Genomic DNA, 14,002 nt, shown 5'->3' with positions numbered 1-14,002 from the left:
TGTGTAATGTAGTACATAGACACCTACTTCTGTCATTCATAAAAGAAAAAGAAGACACACGCCATCATAAAAGTATGAAAATGTATTAGTACTTTCCAGTACAGGTGCTATTCCACCTGCTCCCCTGCCTTCTAACGCATGTCACTCTCAAGAGCTTAATCATAGAGTGAAACAAGGTACAGTGTCAGGGGTCAGGCTCGGAGACCAGTAGATATAGCAGTAGAGAGGCTCCCACTGACCAGCTAGATAACTATAGAAGCAGGTCACCCCAAGCAGATGACGCAGGCTCACCTGAGCACTAAACAGTATTCACCAGAGCTCCTGATGGTGGAGGTATTTTGGGTTTTGCTGTGTGTGAGCAAGCCAGGGTCCAATAGCAGATATAGCAGGTAGAGATCAAGCAGAACATTAGTTGAGGAAAAAGCCAAAGGTCGGTAATGAGTGGTAGTGAAGATATGGATGACAGCGGGAGAGACTAGAGCGAGATTTTGGCTGGAGAGAGCACAATATTTTGGCAAACCGAAAATGCAAAGGCATGACTTTAATAGGAAGTCCATGGGAGGAGCAAAGGGTTCAAGGTTCAGGACACACAAGATACAAGGTTGTCTTAAGAGATCAGACAGAGAGCTGACCACCATCTCAGGTGGTTCAGCAAGAAGAAACATTGTCAGGCACCGCAAAGATCATAGGTTCAAACCCAGTTCCTGACTTACAGAGCGGAACAGTTGGATCATAGTAGGCTTTTATGGTGGAGAGTGGCTTCTTTTTCTTTGTTGGAAGGTTGTGACTGTGGAGCGGGTAGCAAACTGCCTGAAGCCAGCGCCTAATAGCCAATGGAGCAGTGTCTACTTCTGTCATTGTAGGTCATTTGCAGCATAACATTATATTACAGGGGGTAAAGGAGGTAAGGCAATGGCACCCCTACGGCACTGAGAGTGATCATGAACATAAGATAGAAGACCTTTCAAAAGCATCTCTTCATGTTCTTTTAAGCAGCTTCTAAACACTGGTCAAAACAAAACACATTAAATAAAATAATTTTTTGCCAATGTAGGGCAAAGCAACAGGTTGACCTAAATGCCACCACCACAGCTTCATTAGGTTTCAAGTCCCTCTGTGTGTTGCATTTGATTATTTGAGTGGACACTTCTCAAATAAATGCTGTTGGATACAATGGGAACATGGATACTATTGTATGTTGGGCAAATATCAGTTGACAGTTAGATGGGTCCTTTATATTTACAGGAATTCTGTTTAGACGATACATTCAGGTAACCAATGGTCAACATAGCTTGACCTTTTGACATATATGACCTATGGCATGTGTAATACAATAGTTCCATCTAGAGGTTGAATTGGTAAATATTTCACCTTTAGGACATTAGTGTAAAATAGTGAGAAAGGAGCCATGTCCATGTTGGATTGTGTACCCAAAGTTTCTAAATAAAAGGTCAGCAGCCTAAGCTAAAAGAAGGACTCTATAATGACGTAACACCAAGGAAGCTCTGTGCCAGAAGAAATTTCCCCTTATAATGCTTTCGCCCAATTTCCTGCGTATGCTTCTAGAGTAAGCCTGGGGTCCTGGTTGCCTACCGAGATCATGAAGCCGCTATAACCTGACCTAAGTAACTTATTAGCGTATTCCTATTGTATATAGATCATAGTTCATGTTTATTCTCTAGGAAGTAGAAAGCATTTGCTGTATGTATATCTTTCAGTCTTGTATTGTATTTCTAGAATTGTAATAGTTTGTATGTACAGCATTTTTTGTTTAGTAAAAGCACAATAACACACTACAGAGGTTTCTATGCCTCCTCGCTTTATTGCAAAGTGACCTAGATAGACGTAAAAAACAAAACACTCTGGTTAGCTTTCACAAAGTTAAGGACATTCCCCCTGTCCCCACAGAAAATTTCTGGGCCTGAGACTTGGCAGCTCAAACACCCATTGCTGCATCATGGACGGTAAAGGACAGTCAAATAACCCCATACTTAGGCATATTGGATATTGGTGTTCAATCTAATTAGCCAAACAGAGTTGCAAAGAACAAATAGAAGGTATTTGTTAGAGTATGAATGTTTTTAAGTAAACTTGTTTTGTCCTGAATAGGGCACTTTAGGGGGCTGTAAACGTGACTTGACAGATGGATTGTGGCAAAACTTTTCTCAGGATAGAACATCATCAGAAAGGTTAGATAATCCATTCAAAACTCCCAGTTGAAGTGTGGAAAGTATGGCAGGAAGATTTTGCTGTGAGAGTATCTAAGACATCCTATGAAGACCCTTATGTTCCACCTGTAACTAAGTATCCACTTTTAGATGGACTAGTTATCTAAACATGAAAGCTCCAATGGCCTGAGTTTTCCTCTTTATAATGGCAGCTAGACCTAAAGACATCTTTTAGATGCTTCAATTGTGCACGTCCAGCTCATCTCATGCAGTTTGGGGTAAGCTTAGAACCCATGACCACCTAAATAAAAAAAAAAAACAGGTTGGTATTTCAGGGGTAAAAAACATTTTGGCATATGGATTGATTTTTGGGCAACTAAATTTTTTTGCTTTTTATAATAATTTTATTGATATTATTTTTTTGCTTTCTTTGCTTTGGCAGAAATACAGGAACATCACAAACAACATCTGCTAGAAACCGCTATACCAAAGCCCTCAGAATCTACAGAACAAAAATTTTATGTTTCTGATCGTTACATGGATTTGATTGCATCCCATGTCCGTCCCTTTCATAGATCAGCTAAGTACAAGCTTCTAGAGACTGCAGAAAAACATAAAGATTACGTACAAACTGCTGCAGGAAGTGTTTCTCCTAAAAGTCTGTTCCGCTGGTGCCAAAGGCTAAAATGTGAACCGTATGCAGTGATGGTGACTGGTGTGCCAGGAATAGGGAAGACAACCCTACTGGAGAAGCTGGTTTGTGATTGGGCAAATGGAAAATTCTATCAGCAGTTTTCTTTCATCTTCTTTTTAAGGTTCCGGGATCTCAACAAGCTAGAAAAGATCAGCTTGGAGTTAATGATCCTTCAGGAATATCCATATTTAGAGAATCAACTTGGGAACATTTTAGAGAATCCAGAAAGGCTACTCTTTATCTTTGATGGCCTGGATGAAAGTGTTCATGAAATTGATTTTAGATCGGATCGGCTGTCCCATGATATAAAACAAACAGAGAATGTTGGAGCAGTTGTGGTTGGTTTGGTAAAACAGTCTCTACTCAAGGGCTGCCGTTTGCTTATGACCAGCCAACCAGACAGATTAGCGGGAAAGAATATTAACATTTTCAAGAGAGTACTGGAGGTCATTGGATTCTTACCAAAAGAAAGTCAGCTTTATATTGAAAGATTCTTCATGAACAAAGAAATATCAGACAAGGTTTTGGGTTTTCTGAGGGAGAATGGTGTGCTGTACACTTTCTGTTACAACCCATCATACTGCTGGATCATCTGCACAGTCCTATCAAAGTTGTTCAAAGGCCAACCAACTAATGATGACCAATTGATGCAATCACTGCCACAAACTCTGACGCAGCTCTATGCAGCTTTCATTGCTGATATTCTGTCCAACCATAGTCCAGATAAATTCAGTGCTCGGAGTTTGTTGACATCTTTTGGTTGGATGGCAGAACATGGGGTTATGAACCACATTACCAAATTCAAAAAACAGACCTTATCACAGTTTAATGTGGACATGACCTCAAACCTTTTACCAGAATTAATGAAAGAATACACATGCTCCCCCGAGGCATCCTTCTCCTTCCTACACCCCATCACCCAGGAATTTTTGGCTGCCGTGGTCCATTATATTGATTATTCTCCTGACAAGTTACATAGCTCACTTAAAAGAGCCAAATCTTTCAAAGATAACTATGGTGAATTATTTCTTACGTTTCTCTGTGGCCTCTCTGATATCTCCACCAGAACCATTTTAAAGCCTTATCTGGGTGACTTGTCTTCTGATGCTGCCAAGGATGTCCTCACTTGTCTTCAACAAGAGGTTACAGATTTAGAAACCTTGGAAAAAAAATGTCTCTTGAGTATATGCTTTAAATTCTTTGAGCTGCAGAATAAGGCATTTTGTTCAGAATGCCTCGGATCACTCAAACGTTTTTACTTTAGTCAACTCAACCTAACCCCTCTGGACTGCTCTGTGGTGTCTTTTACAATTCAGTGCTTTGAAGAGATTGAAGTTCTTTGCTTAAGAGAATGTAAACTTCAGAGGGAAGATGTTGAGAGATTTGCACCTGCTCTACATAAAATACGTGGTACGATATAAATGCATGTCTTCTTATGTCTTGTAAAAGACAAAAGCTCTTGATGTTAAGGAAGGCAATGTTATTAACTTCCTTAGATCAGCAGGCAACGCAGTCCAGGAACCAGCACCATATCAGGTGGCCCTTAGTCAGAGAAGGAGACTTACATATAGGCAGCTTTTGAATTTGGGCCTATGAAGAACCCAGTGCCCCTGGCACACTGCCTCCTGACATCTCCTGCCACCGTCGGACTTTGTTTGGACATTCCGACAACAAAATCCTAGGATTTTTTCCGACGGATGTTGGCTCAAACTTGTTTTGCCTACACACGGCCGAAAAAAGTTGTCGGAATTTCCGATCGACAACCACGCGGTCACGTACAAAACGTACGACGAGACTAGAAAAGGCCGGTTCAGAACCAAGCGCGGCACCCTTTGGGCTCCTTTTGCTAATCTCGTGTTAGTAAAAGTTTGGTGAGAGACGATTCGCGCTTTTTCAGACTCGTGGCTTTCAGATCGTTTTCTGCCGTTCAGTTTGTGCTTGTGGGTTTGTATCTGCTCTTCAGTGCGTGCAGTCAGTTCGTATCAGAGTTTTCTGTGTGATCTTGCCTGCTCGTTGCTGTTTTTCAGGTCACTCTTCACAGGCCTTGCTGTTCTTCAGTGCGTTCTGTTACTTCGTTCTGAGCAGCCGACCGTTTTCTAGCCATGTTTCGTATGCGTACTCCTCGTAGAGTTCGTGCTGTGCGGGGGCTTGGTGTTGGGGTCCTGACCTTGACACAAGTCCAGTCCATGAACAGGGTGGGGAGGAGTTCATGCACTAAGAATTGGTTGCTTCAGCGTGACCAGTTCTGTCATATGCCTTTGCTCCGTGAGATCCGTGAGAATAATCTTGATGATTTCAGGAACTTTCTCAGGATGACGGACCCCGTGTTTCACCGTTTGTTGGCTTCGTTGACCCCCTATATCAGCAGGCAGGATACCTGCATGAGGCAAGCCATCACTCCGGAGCAGAGGTTGGTCGCTACCTTGCGGTATTTGGCCACAGGGAGAAGTCTGCAGGACTTGAAGTTCTCGACAGGCATCTCCCCCCCAGGCTCTGGGGATCATCATCCCAGAGACCTGTTCTGCCATCATACAGGTCCTGCAGAAGGAGTATATGAAGGTAAGATTTTTATCCTTTAATATCACATTTTATTGTATTGAATGTTTGCTAATATCTTGTATTTCTTTCCTCATTCCCTAATTACCATGATTGTAATATGCTGTGAATGTCCCCTTTGTTCTCATGCATGCTGGATTTTTATGTAATTATTATTTTATGTCCTTCATACATATTTGCCCTTCAATAACCTCCCCAGCATGGTGTCTCCTGCCCTATATTCACCTCATGTTAACAATGTATTTTATCAGCTCTATAGTAGTGCTTTACCCCAAACACCCCCTAAAATGTTTGGAAATGTTATTTTTGATTTAAATTCAGGCAGAGTGCCAGAGGCTTTTTTTTGTGGTGTCCCCAAATTTTTGGTAACCCTCCCTCCCCCCAACTGCTAAGTCAGCTGATCCCAATTCTCTATCCTCAATCATCTATCTGCTGACTTTGCCAAACCCATACACACTATACCCATCTCTTTACTGGTCAGATTTATGGATGAATTCCCCAAAGCATGTAGTGCAAGGGCCTGCCTGTATACTTTCCAATGGTACAGTTTAAAGTTTTTGTATCCTATTATTATCTTGATAGGTAATATCAGAATGTTCAAATGTCCTCAAATGTGTACAGTGTGTATTTATATCTTTGTATTCAGACACTTCTTACCTGTCCAGTGGTCTGCCAATAGTGTAACTAAGGAGGGGCTGTTCCAAGTAATACCCATTATTTAGGCATTCATCTCTCAATGAAGTGAAGAGGGTTACCTGTCCAAGAGTCCCCCCCCCCTATAATGTTAGAAATGGCCCATGAGAGGGGGGGAGGGGGAATATGATAGGTGTACCTTATACTTTGTTGTTGTTAAATTCCCCTTAATAAATGCTATCTGGAGGTTGCCCCATAATGTTTGTGTCTAATCTGCTTGCCATGTTTCTGTGAAAAAATAGTAATGTTTATTGTTTTTTCCTCAACAGTTTCCTTCAACGCCTCAGGAATGGCAGACTGTGGCCTCCCACTTTGCCCAGCGGTGGGACTTTCCTAACTGCACAGGGGCAATTGATGGGAAACACGTCCACATCGTCCCACCACCCAACTCGGGGTCGTACTATTATAATTACAAGGGGTTTAATAGTATAGTGATGTTGGCGGTAGTTTCGGCTAATTACGAGTTCCTGTATGTGGACGTGGGGAAGAATGGCCGGATGTCCGATGGTGGAGTCATCGCCCAGACGGAGTTCTACAGGCGTCTCCAGAATGGCAGCTTGGACTTGCCACCTCCAGAGGACAATGTTGAAGGTCTCCCATTTGTGTTCGTTGCTGATGAAGCGTTTGCGCTGGGGGACCACCTGATGCGGCCATTCCCGATGAGGACCCTCACCCCGGAACAGAGGGTTTTTAATTACCGCCTGGCCAGAGCCCGAAGAGTGGTGGAGAACACATTTGGAATCCTGGCCAGCCGGTTCCGATTATTTCTGACACCCATCCATATGGCGGAGTATAAACTGAACCATATAATACTTGCCTGCTGTGTTCTCCATAATTTTTTAAGAAAACATTCAGCCAACTATGCTGGCTCAGTTGGGCCTGAGGCCGGAATCCCAAATCCATCAACACTGACGGCGCTTGAAAGTGGCCGTCCTGGCTTGCCCTCCCTGAATGCCCGTGATGTCCGGTTACGATACCTGGAGTTCTTTGCGGGTAGGGGGGCTATCAATATGCCAGACAATCTGTGAAACCTTTTTCAAATAAAAAACAACCAAAAGAAATTCTTTGTGGACATTTACTGCTTGTGTTTGTTTTAGCTGACCCTGACAGAAATGTGTTGAGTGCAGAAAATGTCGTGATTGGGTAACCTTATAAAAAACACTGTTGGCTGGTACTTCCTAAATGCAAAAACACATTTCACTACAAGTGCACTTGCAACTGCACTGAAACTGCACTTGTAGTGCAAAGTGTATTTGCCCTTAGGAAATAACCCCCATGTTTGCATAAAACAGCAATTACATCACCCCAAAAGTGTTGTAGCGTTGAGACAATAATCCACACATTCTTGAGTAACCAACTTTTTTATAGCTGCACAATCACATGTGCATTTACCAAAGGTTTTTAAAACGAACCAACATGTTTGTTGTATAACAATTTTTGCTGTAGCATTATCAAAAATTGAAATGTCCTTTTCTGATAAAACAGGCCTGTGTAAAACCAACAAGAAAGCCAAAAAAATTGAACTTACAAAGTTCACATATGGTAAAACCTGAAGGCTATATCAGACATGAGTATTTAGGAACTGTGTTTGATATAGCGTTCAGATGGGGGGAAATCACCCCTGGAAAAGCCAAATTTGGAAGATGCACACCAAGTTCAGAATGTCAACATGTGCTAGCTGCCATCAGGGGGGATCAAGGGACGTGTTTTGGGGGAGCAAGCCCTTCCTCACCGCTACTTTATAATTGAGGAAGGTGTTGCACCCCCAAAACGTGTCCATTGATCTCCCGTGATGGCAGATAGCACATGTTGGCACACTGTGTGCATCCTCCAAATTTGGCTTTTCAAAACATTGCAAAAATATTTTAAAGATTGGACCACAATCCAAAAAGGTGATTTTGTGGCCTTTTAAATTCGCCCCAAAACATCAATGATGTTATTATTTTTTTTAATAACATCACTGATTTGTTCCTGTATGTTGTGCAATTCGAGATTACACCCCATGATCTCCCCGATCAGGATCTGGGCACTTTCAGAAGTAAAGCGTTCTCTCTCCCTCACATCATGATCACCTAAAAAGAGATAAAGAAAACAAAAATAGGTATCAAAAATCTGCCACCATCCATCTCTTTTACCTGAGCCTGTGATCGCAGACACTCACCTGTTGTGGTGCCAATCTACACCACATCTTCTTCTTCCTCCTGCTCCTCTTCTTGGGTTTGCGGTATTTCACCTTTTTCCAGAGGTGGGGGGTCTCTGGTCTCCTGGGATGAGGGGTGTCCTCAGAGTCTTTTCTCCCCTATGTAAAACAAAAATGGTATAATTAGCACACAGATATTTGATGGCAGAACTAGAAATAGGAAACATTGCTTGGAAGTGGGGTACAATTGTCTATTTTAGCAGAGTTCCAAGATGTATATTTTTTATTGGCCTTTGTCAAGCTGCAATACTTTACCTGTTTAGTACAAGCTTCACAGATGGAGACCCCCCTATAGTATACACTGGAGCACCTGTGTGGCCCCCTAATAAAAAGGGTGTTCTGGGGTCCCACACTAGTGCTCCAGTGTCCACATGTGAAAACAGCTGCTCAGTGTCCTCTCCTTACACACAATCTAGTTTGCATTTCATTCTAGTAACAAACCCATCTACACAAACAAATATTTGGCATCCAAGTAGGCCCAAAGAAAATTGTTTGATACGAACGAATAATGGGCCCATGAACATTAAAGTTGCCCTTTTAAACGTTACAATTACTAAAAGCATATGGAGCAGAACGAACGGAATAAAGACAGAAAGAATAGGAACACAGCACAACTACTTACTTTTTTGCAGCACTCTCCAGATCTTTTGGTACTGCTCTGGCTCTCTCAATTTCAGGTCCGACCACCGCTTCCTGAGCTGATCTTTTGATCTTCGGACCCCGAAATTCCTCTCAAGACTCCTGACCACTTTCGCCATGATCTTGGCCTTATGGATGTTCGGGTTGGGGTAAGGCCCATATTTTCCGTCATAGTCGGACTTCTTCATGATGTCGACCATCTCCAACATCTCCCCAAAGGACATATTTGTGGCCTTAAAACGTCTCCTTCTGGATCGGGACGTGCCTGGATCCGGCCTTTCCTCCTCCTCCTCCTCGTTCCTGCAATTATCACGCACCTGCTGTGACTCCGCCATCATGCTCTTCACCCACTGCGCCGAACGAAAAGGGGCGGGGAATAGACTAGAAAGAACGTCAGGGGCGGGCGGAGTTACACGCATGCGCAGTGTGTATAAAGCGTAACACGCGTGCGTATTACGTACGATCTGTGAGTGGAGGAAGGAGCATTGGAGGCGCCGATCGTAAGAACGAAGGTAAGAGACGAACTTGTGCCTATACTGCTTCTACATTGAGGCCTATATTGTAAAAGATTAGGAGAGTTTTGTCTGACATTAGGCTTTGTCTTGTGTTGTGTCTTGCAGTGAACATGGATATGGTACTCAAAGATAATGACTTCATGTCAGTATTCGTAGATATGTTAAGGGAGCTGCCCTGTCTGTGGGAGAGTAAACACCCCCATTTAAAGAACCAAGCAAAGAGGAAGGCAGCACTGGTGCAATTGTTGGTAATTGTGAAGCAGGTGACCCCCACGGCAGACATCACCTATTTAAAGATATTAATTGGTTGCCTGAGGAGCACATATCTAAGGGAGCGCAAGAAAGTCCTGGATTCACAGAGATCCGGAGCAGCAGATGACATCTATTTCCCCAGGATGTTGTACTACGACAGACTGCATTTTCTGGCAGGCCAGACTGAACCCAGGCCATCCCTCACCAGTCTTCCTTCCACGCTTCCTTCCCCCCCGGGCTGAGGCTTCTGACGCCCAACCTGGGCCTTCCAGGCAACATGTGGAGGAGCCCAGATTGAGCCAGGTATAGCATTCCTCTAAATATTTCTGCTTGTCCAATCAATGATGTTAACTAGATGTTAGTTTGGAGTACTAATTTAGGATTGTGATTGATGATGCAAAACATTACAACCATGTCCCTTTTTCATACACAGGGAAGTCTCAGCCAGGAGGTGGCCGGGCCGAGCCAGCTGGCTGATCTGCAGGTCCCTCCACCCCCCCTGAAAAGAGAAAGTGGCAGTAGGAGGAGTGCCCTAGAGGAGGCTACCGGAGGACTCTTTTGGAGGGCTACAGAGGTCCTGGGAGCACGACAGACCGTGGAGGAGGACATTGCTGCCGTCATTGCATATAAAATGCAGAGGATGGAGGAGGGCCAACAAGTAATGTGTGAGGCCCTCATATCGGAGGCTCTGGAGAAAGGTATGAGGGGCCAAATTACACCTCAGACACACCTTTGTGATGGTCCTCCTCCTCCTCCTGCAGGTCCTCCTCCTCGTCCTCCCTCTCCTCCAGGTCCTCCCAGTCCTCCTCAAGGTCCTACTCCTCCTCCTGCCACATCTCCAACTGCACAGCCACAGCCGGGAAGGAAGCGTGAAAGGAATACCAGAAAGTGAGGACCCTGGATCCAGTCTGGTCGGCCAAAAAATGCAGCCTCTTGTGGTACCACAGCCTGGGGACACAGATGTCATCTGCTGCTATCCGGATCTCTGTGAATTCTGGACCAGACTGCCCTCCCTTACATATGGACTCCTCAGGCCACCAATTTTGATGTTCAAGAATTGATGTCTGCCGTGGGGGTCCCAGGCTTCGCTAATTTCTCTTGTTGATCCAGTGTTGCCTTCCTCTTTGTTTGGTTCTGATCCCTTAATAAAGGATTTTTTGTTTGGAATTATACTCTCCTATGTGTTTTACTTCAAAAATGACAGTTGGTTTGTGAGGATTCAGGTACATTTCAAATATACAATGTGAAATGAACAAGGGACACCAACACCAAACAATCTCCTTGAAATTAAATAATAAAAGATATCAATGGTGTTGGGGTAACTTGACACACAAAACACACACAAAAATATTCTGGAGTAAAAATAAAAATAACATTGAACAAAGATCAGCCTTGGAAAAAATCCAAACATTAAAGAAAAAAAAAGGCTGAAAATACAAAAAAAAAAGTCAGATGTGACAACTAATAACAATATATTCAGGGAATCCCACTAAAAAAACACAAATAAAACTTTGTGAGAAGTGTGTGTGAATATGAGCAGCAAAACTACTTAATTCTTGTCACATTATAAAGAAGAAGAGAGTGCGCTGTATTAAACCATTTTTAACATTGCAGCGTGACGAAAGTGCTGTATCCATTGCGAACGCTAAGTTTACCAGAACGAGCTGTCCCGTGTCGGAATTTCTTCTGAGCATGCGTGGCACTTTGTGCGTCGGAACAGGCCACACACGGTCGGAATTGACGCGATCGGATTTTGTTGTCGGAAAATTTTATCTCCTGCTCTCCAACTTTGTGTGTCGGAAAATCCGATGGAAAATGTCCGATGGCGCCCACACACGGTCGGAATTTCCGACAACACGCTCCGATCGGACATTGTCCATCGGAAAATCCGACCGTGTGTACGGGGCATAACACTGAATCCATGACTCTTAACCTCCCTGCCTCCCAGCACACCTGTCACTGCACCCAAACATACCAGACACTACACCTTTCTGAACCTCTGACCCTGAAACTCCCATGCTCCAAGCACCTCTGTCACTGAACTCCAAGATACCAGACACTGCACCTATCTTAACCCCTGACTCTGATCCCCCCAGTCTTCCAGCACCCCTGTCACTGCACCTCAACATAATAGACACCTTTCCGAACTGTTCCTGCTCCCCCATGTCACTTTTGCAGGGACAGGCAAAGAGGAGGATAGGATGAGCTCTGTGTTTCTGGGCTCCCTTCCCATTTCCATCTCCCTCCAAAGCAGCCTGAAGAGGCCAGTCAGTCCTCTGGGGGTGCTGTACACATTATTGTGTGTTTCTGGGGGGAAGGGGAAGAAGGAGTACACGTTTGGGTTAATAGGAAGAGGGAAGATAAACACTGAGGCTTCCACCACTTTTTATACTACAGAATTCTTCCAATACGGCTGCTACTTTCTGGAAGTCCAACATCCATGTTTATTATTTATTACTTTTACATTCACGTTAAGCTTTTTATGCAAGCTCACTATGTATCCCTCCTCCCTCCTAAACTAGTGAACCTTCTATATTATTATTTTGAACAGGAATTCTCTATATCAGGCTGGAACAAAGGGGGAAACTAAAACTATCATTTTACTTCCTTTATACGAGAAGAGTAGGATGGGATAGGCAACCTTTGTTGTACAATATTGTAAAGGATTTCCAGAGCACTATGGGTTAGCTAATGAGATAGCACAACAGACAGTGCAAGCCTTTAACTGGCTTTAATTGAAAGCTGGGGCTAAATACTGCTGGGATTTATTGACTTGTGTATGTAGATATCCGCTTAACATGCATTTTGTAAACAGCATGCATTTTTCTAGTCTACATGGGTAGAGATAGCAAAAGCTCTCCAAAGCAGCATGCAATATATTATTAGATAATATTTTATACCTACTGAAATATAAAAAAATATATATTTTTTGCAAAATAATGTATGTAGTTAAAAAATTATAATAAAATATTTTTAACCACTTGCTGACCAGCTCACGCCAATATTTCGGCAGAATGGCTCTCCTGCGCAAACTGATGTACCTGTAAGTCAGTCCGTAGAAGCAGGATAGCGGGCACGTGTGCACGCCCGCCGCATGCCGCGGGAGCATGCCCACGGGTCCTACAGACTCGATGTCCACTGGCGGCCCACGATCACGGCGAGGAGAGGCAGAACGGGGAACTGCCCATGTAAACAAGTCATTTCCCTATTCTGCCTAGTGACATGACAGGGATCTTCTGTTCCCTGTCATCAGGAGCAGTGATCTCTGTCATGTTTCAGTAAGCTCATCCCCCCTACAGTTAGAACACGCTGAGTGAACACACTTAACCCCTTGATCGCCCCCCTAGTTTTAACCCCTTCCCTGCCAGTATCATTTTTACATTGATCAGTGCATTTTTATAGCACTAATCAATGTAATAATGTCACTGGTCCCCAAAAAGTGTAATTTGGGGTCAGATTTGTCCGCCACAATGTCGCAGTCCTGCTAAAAATCGCAGATCACTGCCATTACCAGTAAAAACAATAAAAAAATATAAAAGTCCCTAAATCAATCCCGTAGTTTGTAGACGCGATAACTTTTGCGCAAAACCAATCAATATATGCCTATTGTGATTTTTTTTTTTTACCAAAAATATGTAGAAGAATATATATCGGCCTAAACTGATGAATAAATAATTTTTTCTATATATTTTTTTTGGATATGTATTATAGCAGAAAGTAAAAAAAAATATATTTTTTTTTTTTTCAAAATTTTGGCTCTTGTTTTTGTTTATAGCGCAAAAAATTAAAACCGCAGAGGTGATCAAATACCACTAAAAGAAAGCTCTATTTGTGCTGAAAAAAAAAGGACATAAATTTTGTTTGGGTACAGCGTGGCACGACCGTGCAATTGTCAGTTAAGGCGACGCAGTGCCGTATCGCAAAAAATGGCCTGGTCATTAAGGGGGCAAATCCTTCTGGGGCTGAAGTGGTTACCTAAATTGAGCCTCCTTTAATTTTGTGCACAGGCAGCATAAATGAGGGAAACACTAGGCACCAATCAGCTGTGCTGCATTGCACATGTGCTGACAATGAGCATGTTAACAGGAGAAGAGAGCAAAATGAGTGGAGGGATGTCTATGTCAGTCTTCTGCTACTCTTTACTAGCCAGTCAGCAGGCTGGGCATATGTTCTTGACCAAGTGTATTTCAGGGGAGGTTGAGGGCCTGGCTGTGCTATCTGGCAGAAGTGCCTGGATCATAAAGCTGAACACCATTATAAATTCTCTGGCAGGGAGGATAGTACA

The 14,002-nt window shown here is 43.2% G+C and overlaps 1 protein-coding gene across 1 annotated transcript in view; it reads left to right on the top strand.

Moving 5' to 3' along the window:
• LOC141117042 (NACHT, LRR and PYD domains-containing protein 9-like) overlaps positions 1-14,002 on the top strand; it is a 50,313-nt gene that overhangs the window by 25,065 nt on the left and 11,246 nt on the right. Inside the window, exon 6 of the mRNA XM_073609625.1 lies at positions 2,611-4,277. Coding sequence (XP_073465726.1) covers positions 2,611-4,277 — 1,667 coding nt within the window. The remainder of the gene's footprint in view (positions 1-2,610; positions 4,278-14,002) is intronic.

The sequence above is a fragment of the Aquarana catesbeiana genome, linkage group LG13, assembly GCF_042186555.1.
Source record: "Aquarana catesbeiana isolate 2022-GZ linkage group LG13, ASM4218655v1, whole genome shotgun sequence".
NCBI lineage: Eukaryota > Metazoa > Chordata > Amphibia > Anura > Ranidae > Aquarana > Aquarana catesbeiana.
The sequence above is the reverse complement of the archived record's forward strand: the minus strand, read 5'-3'. Positions and strand labels throughout refer to the sequence as shown.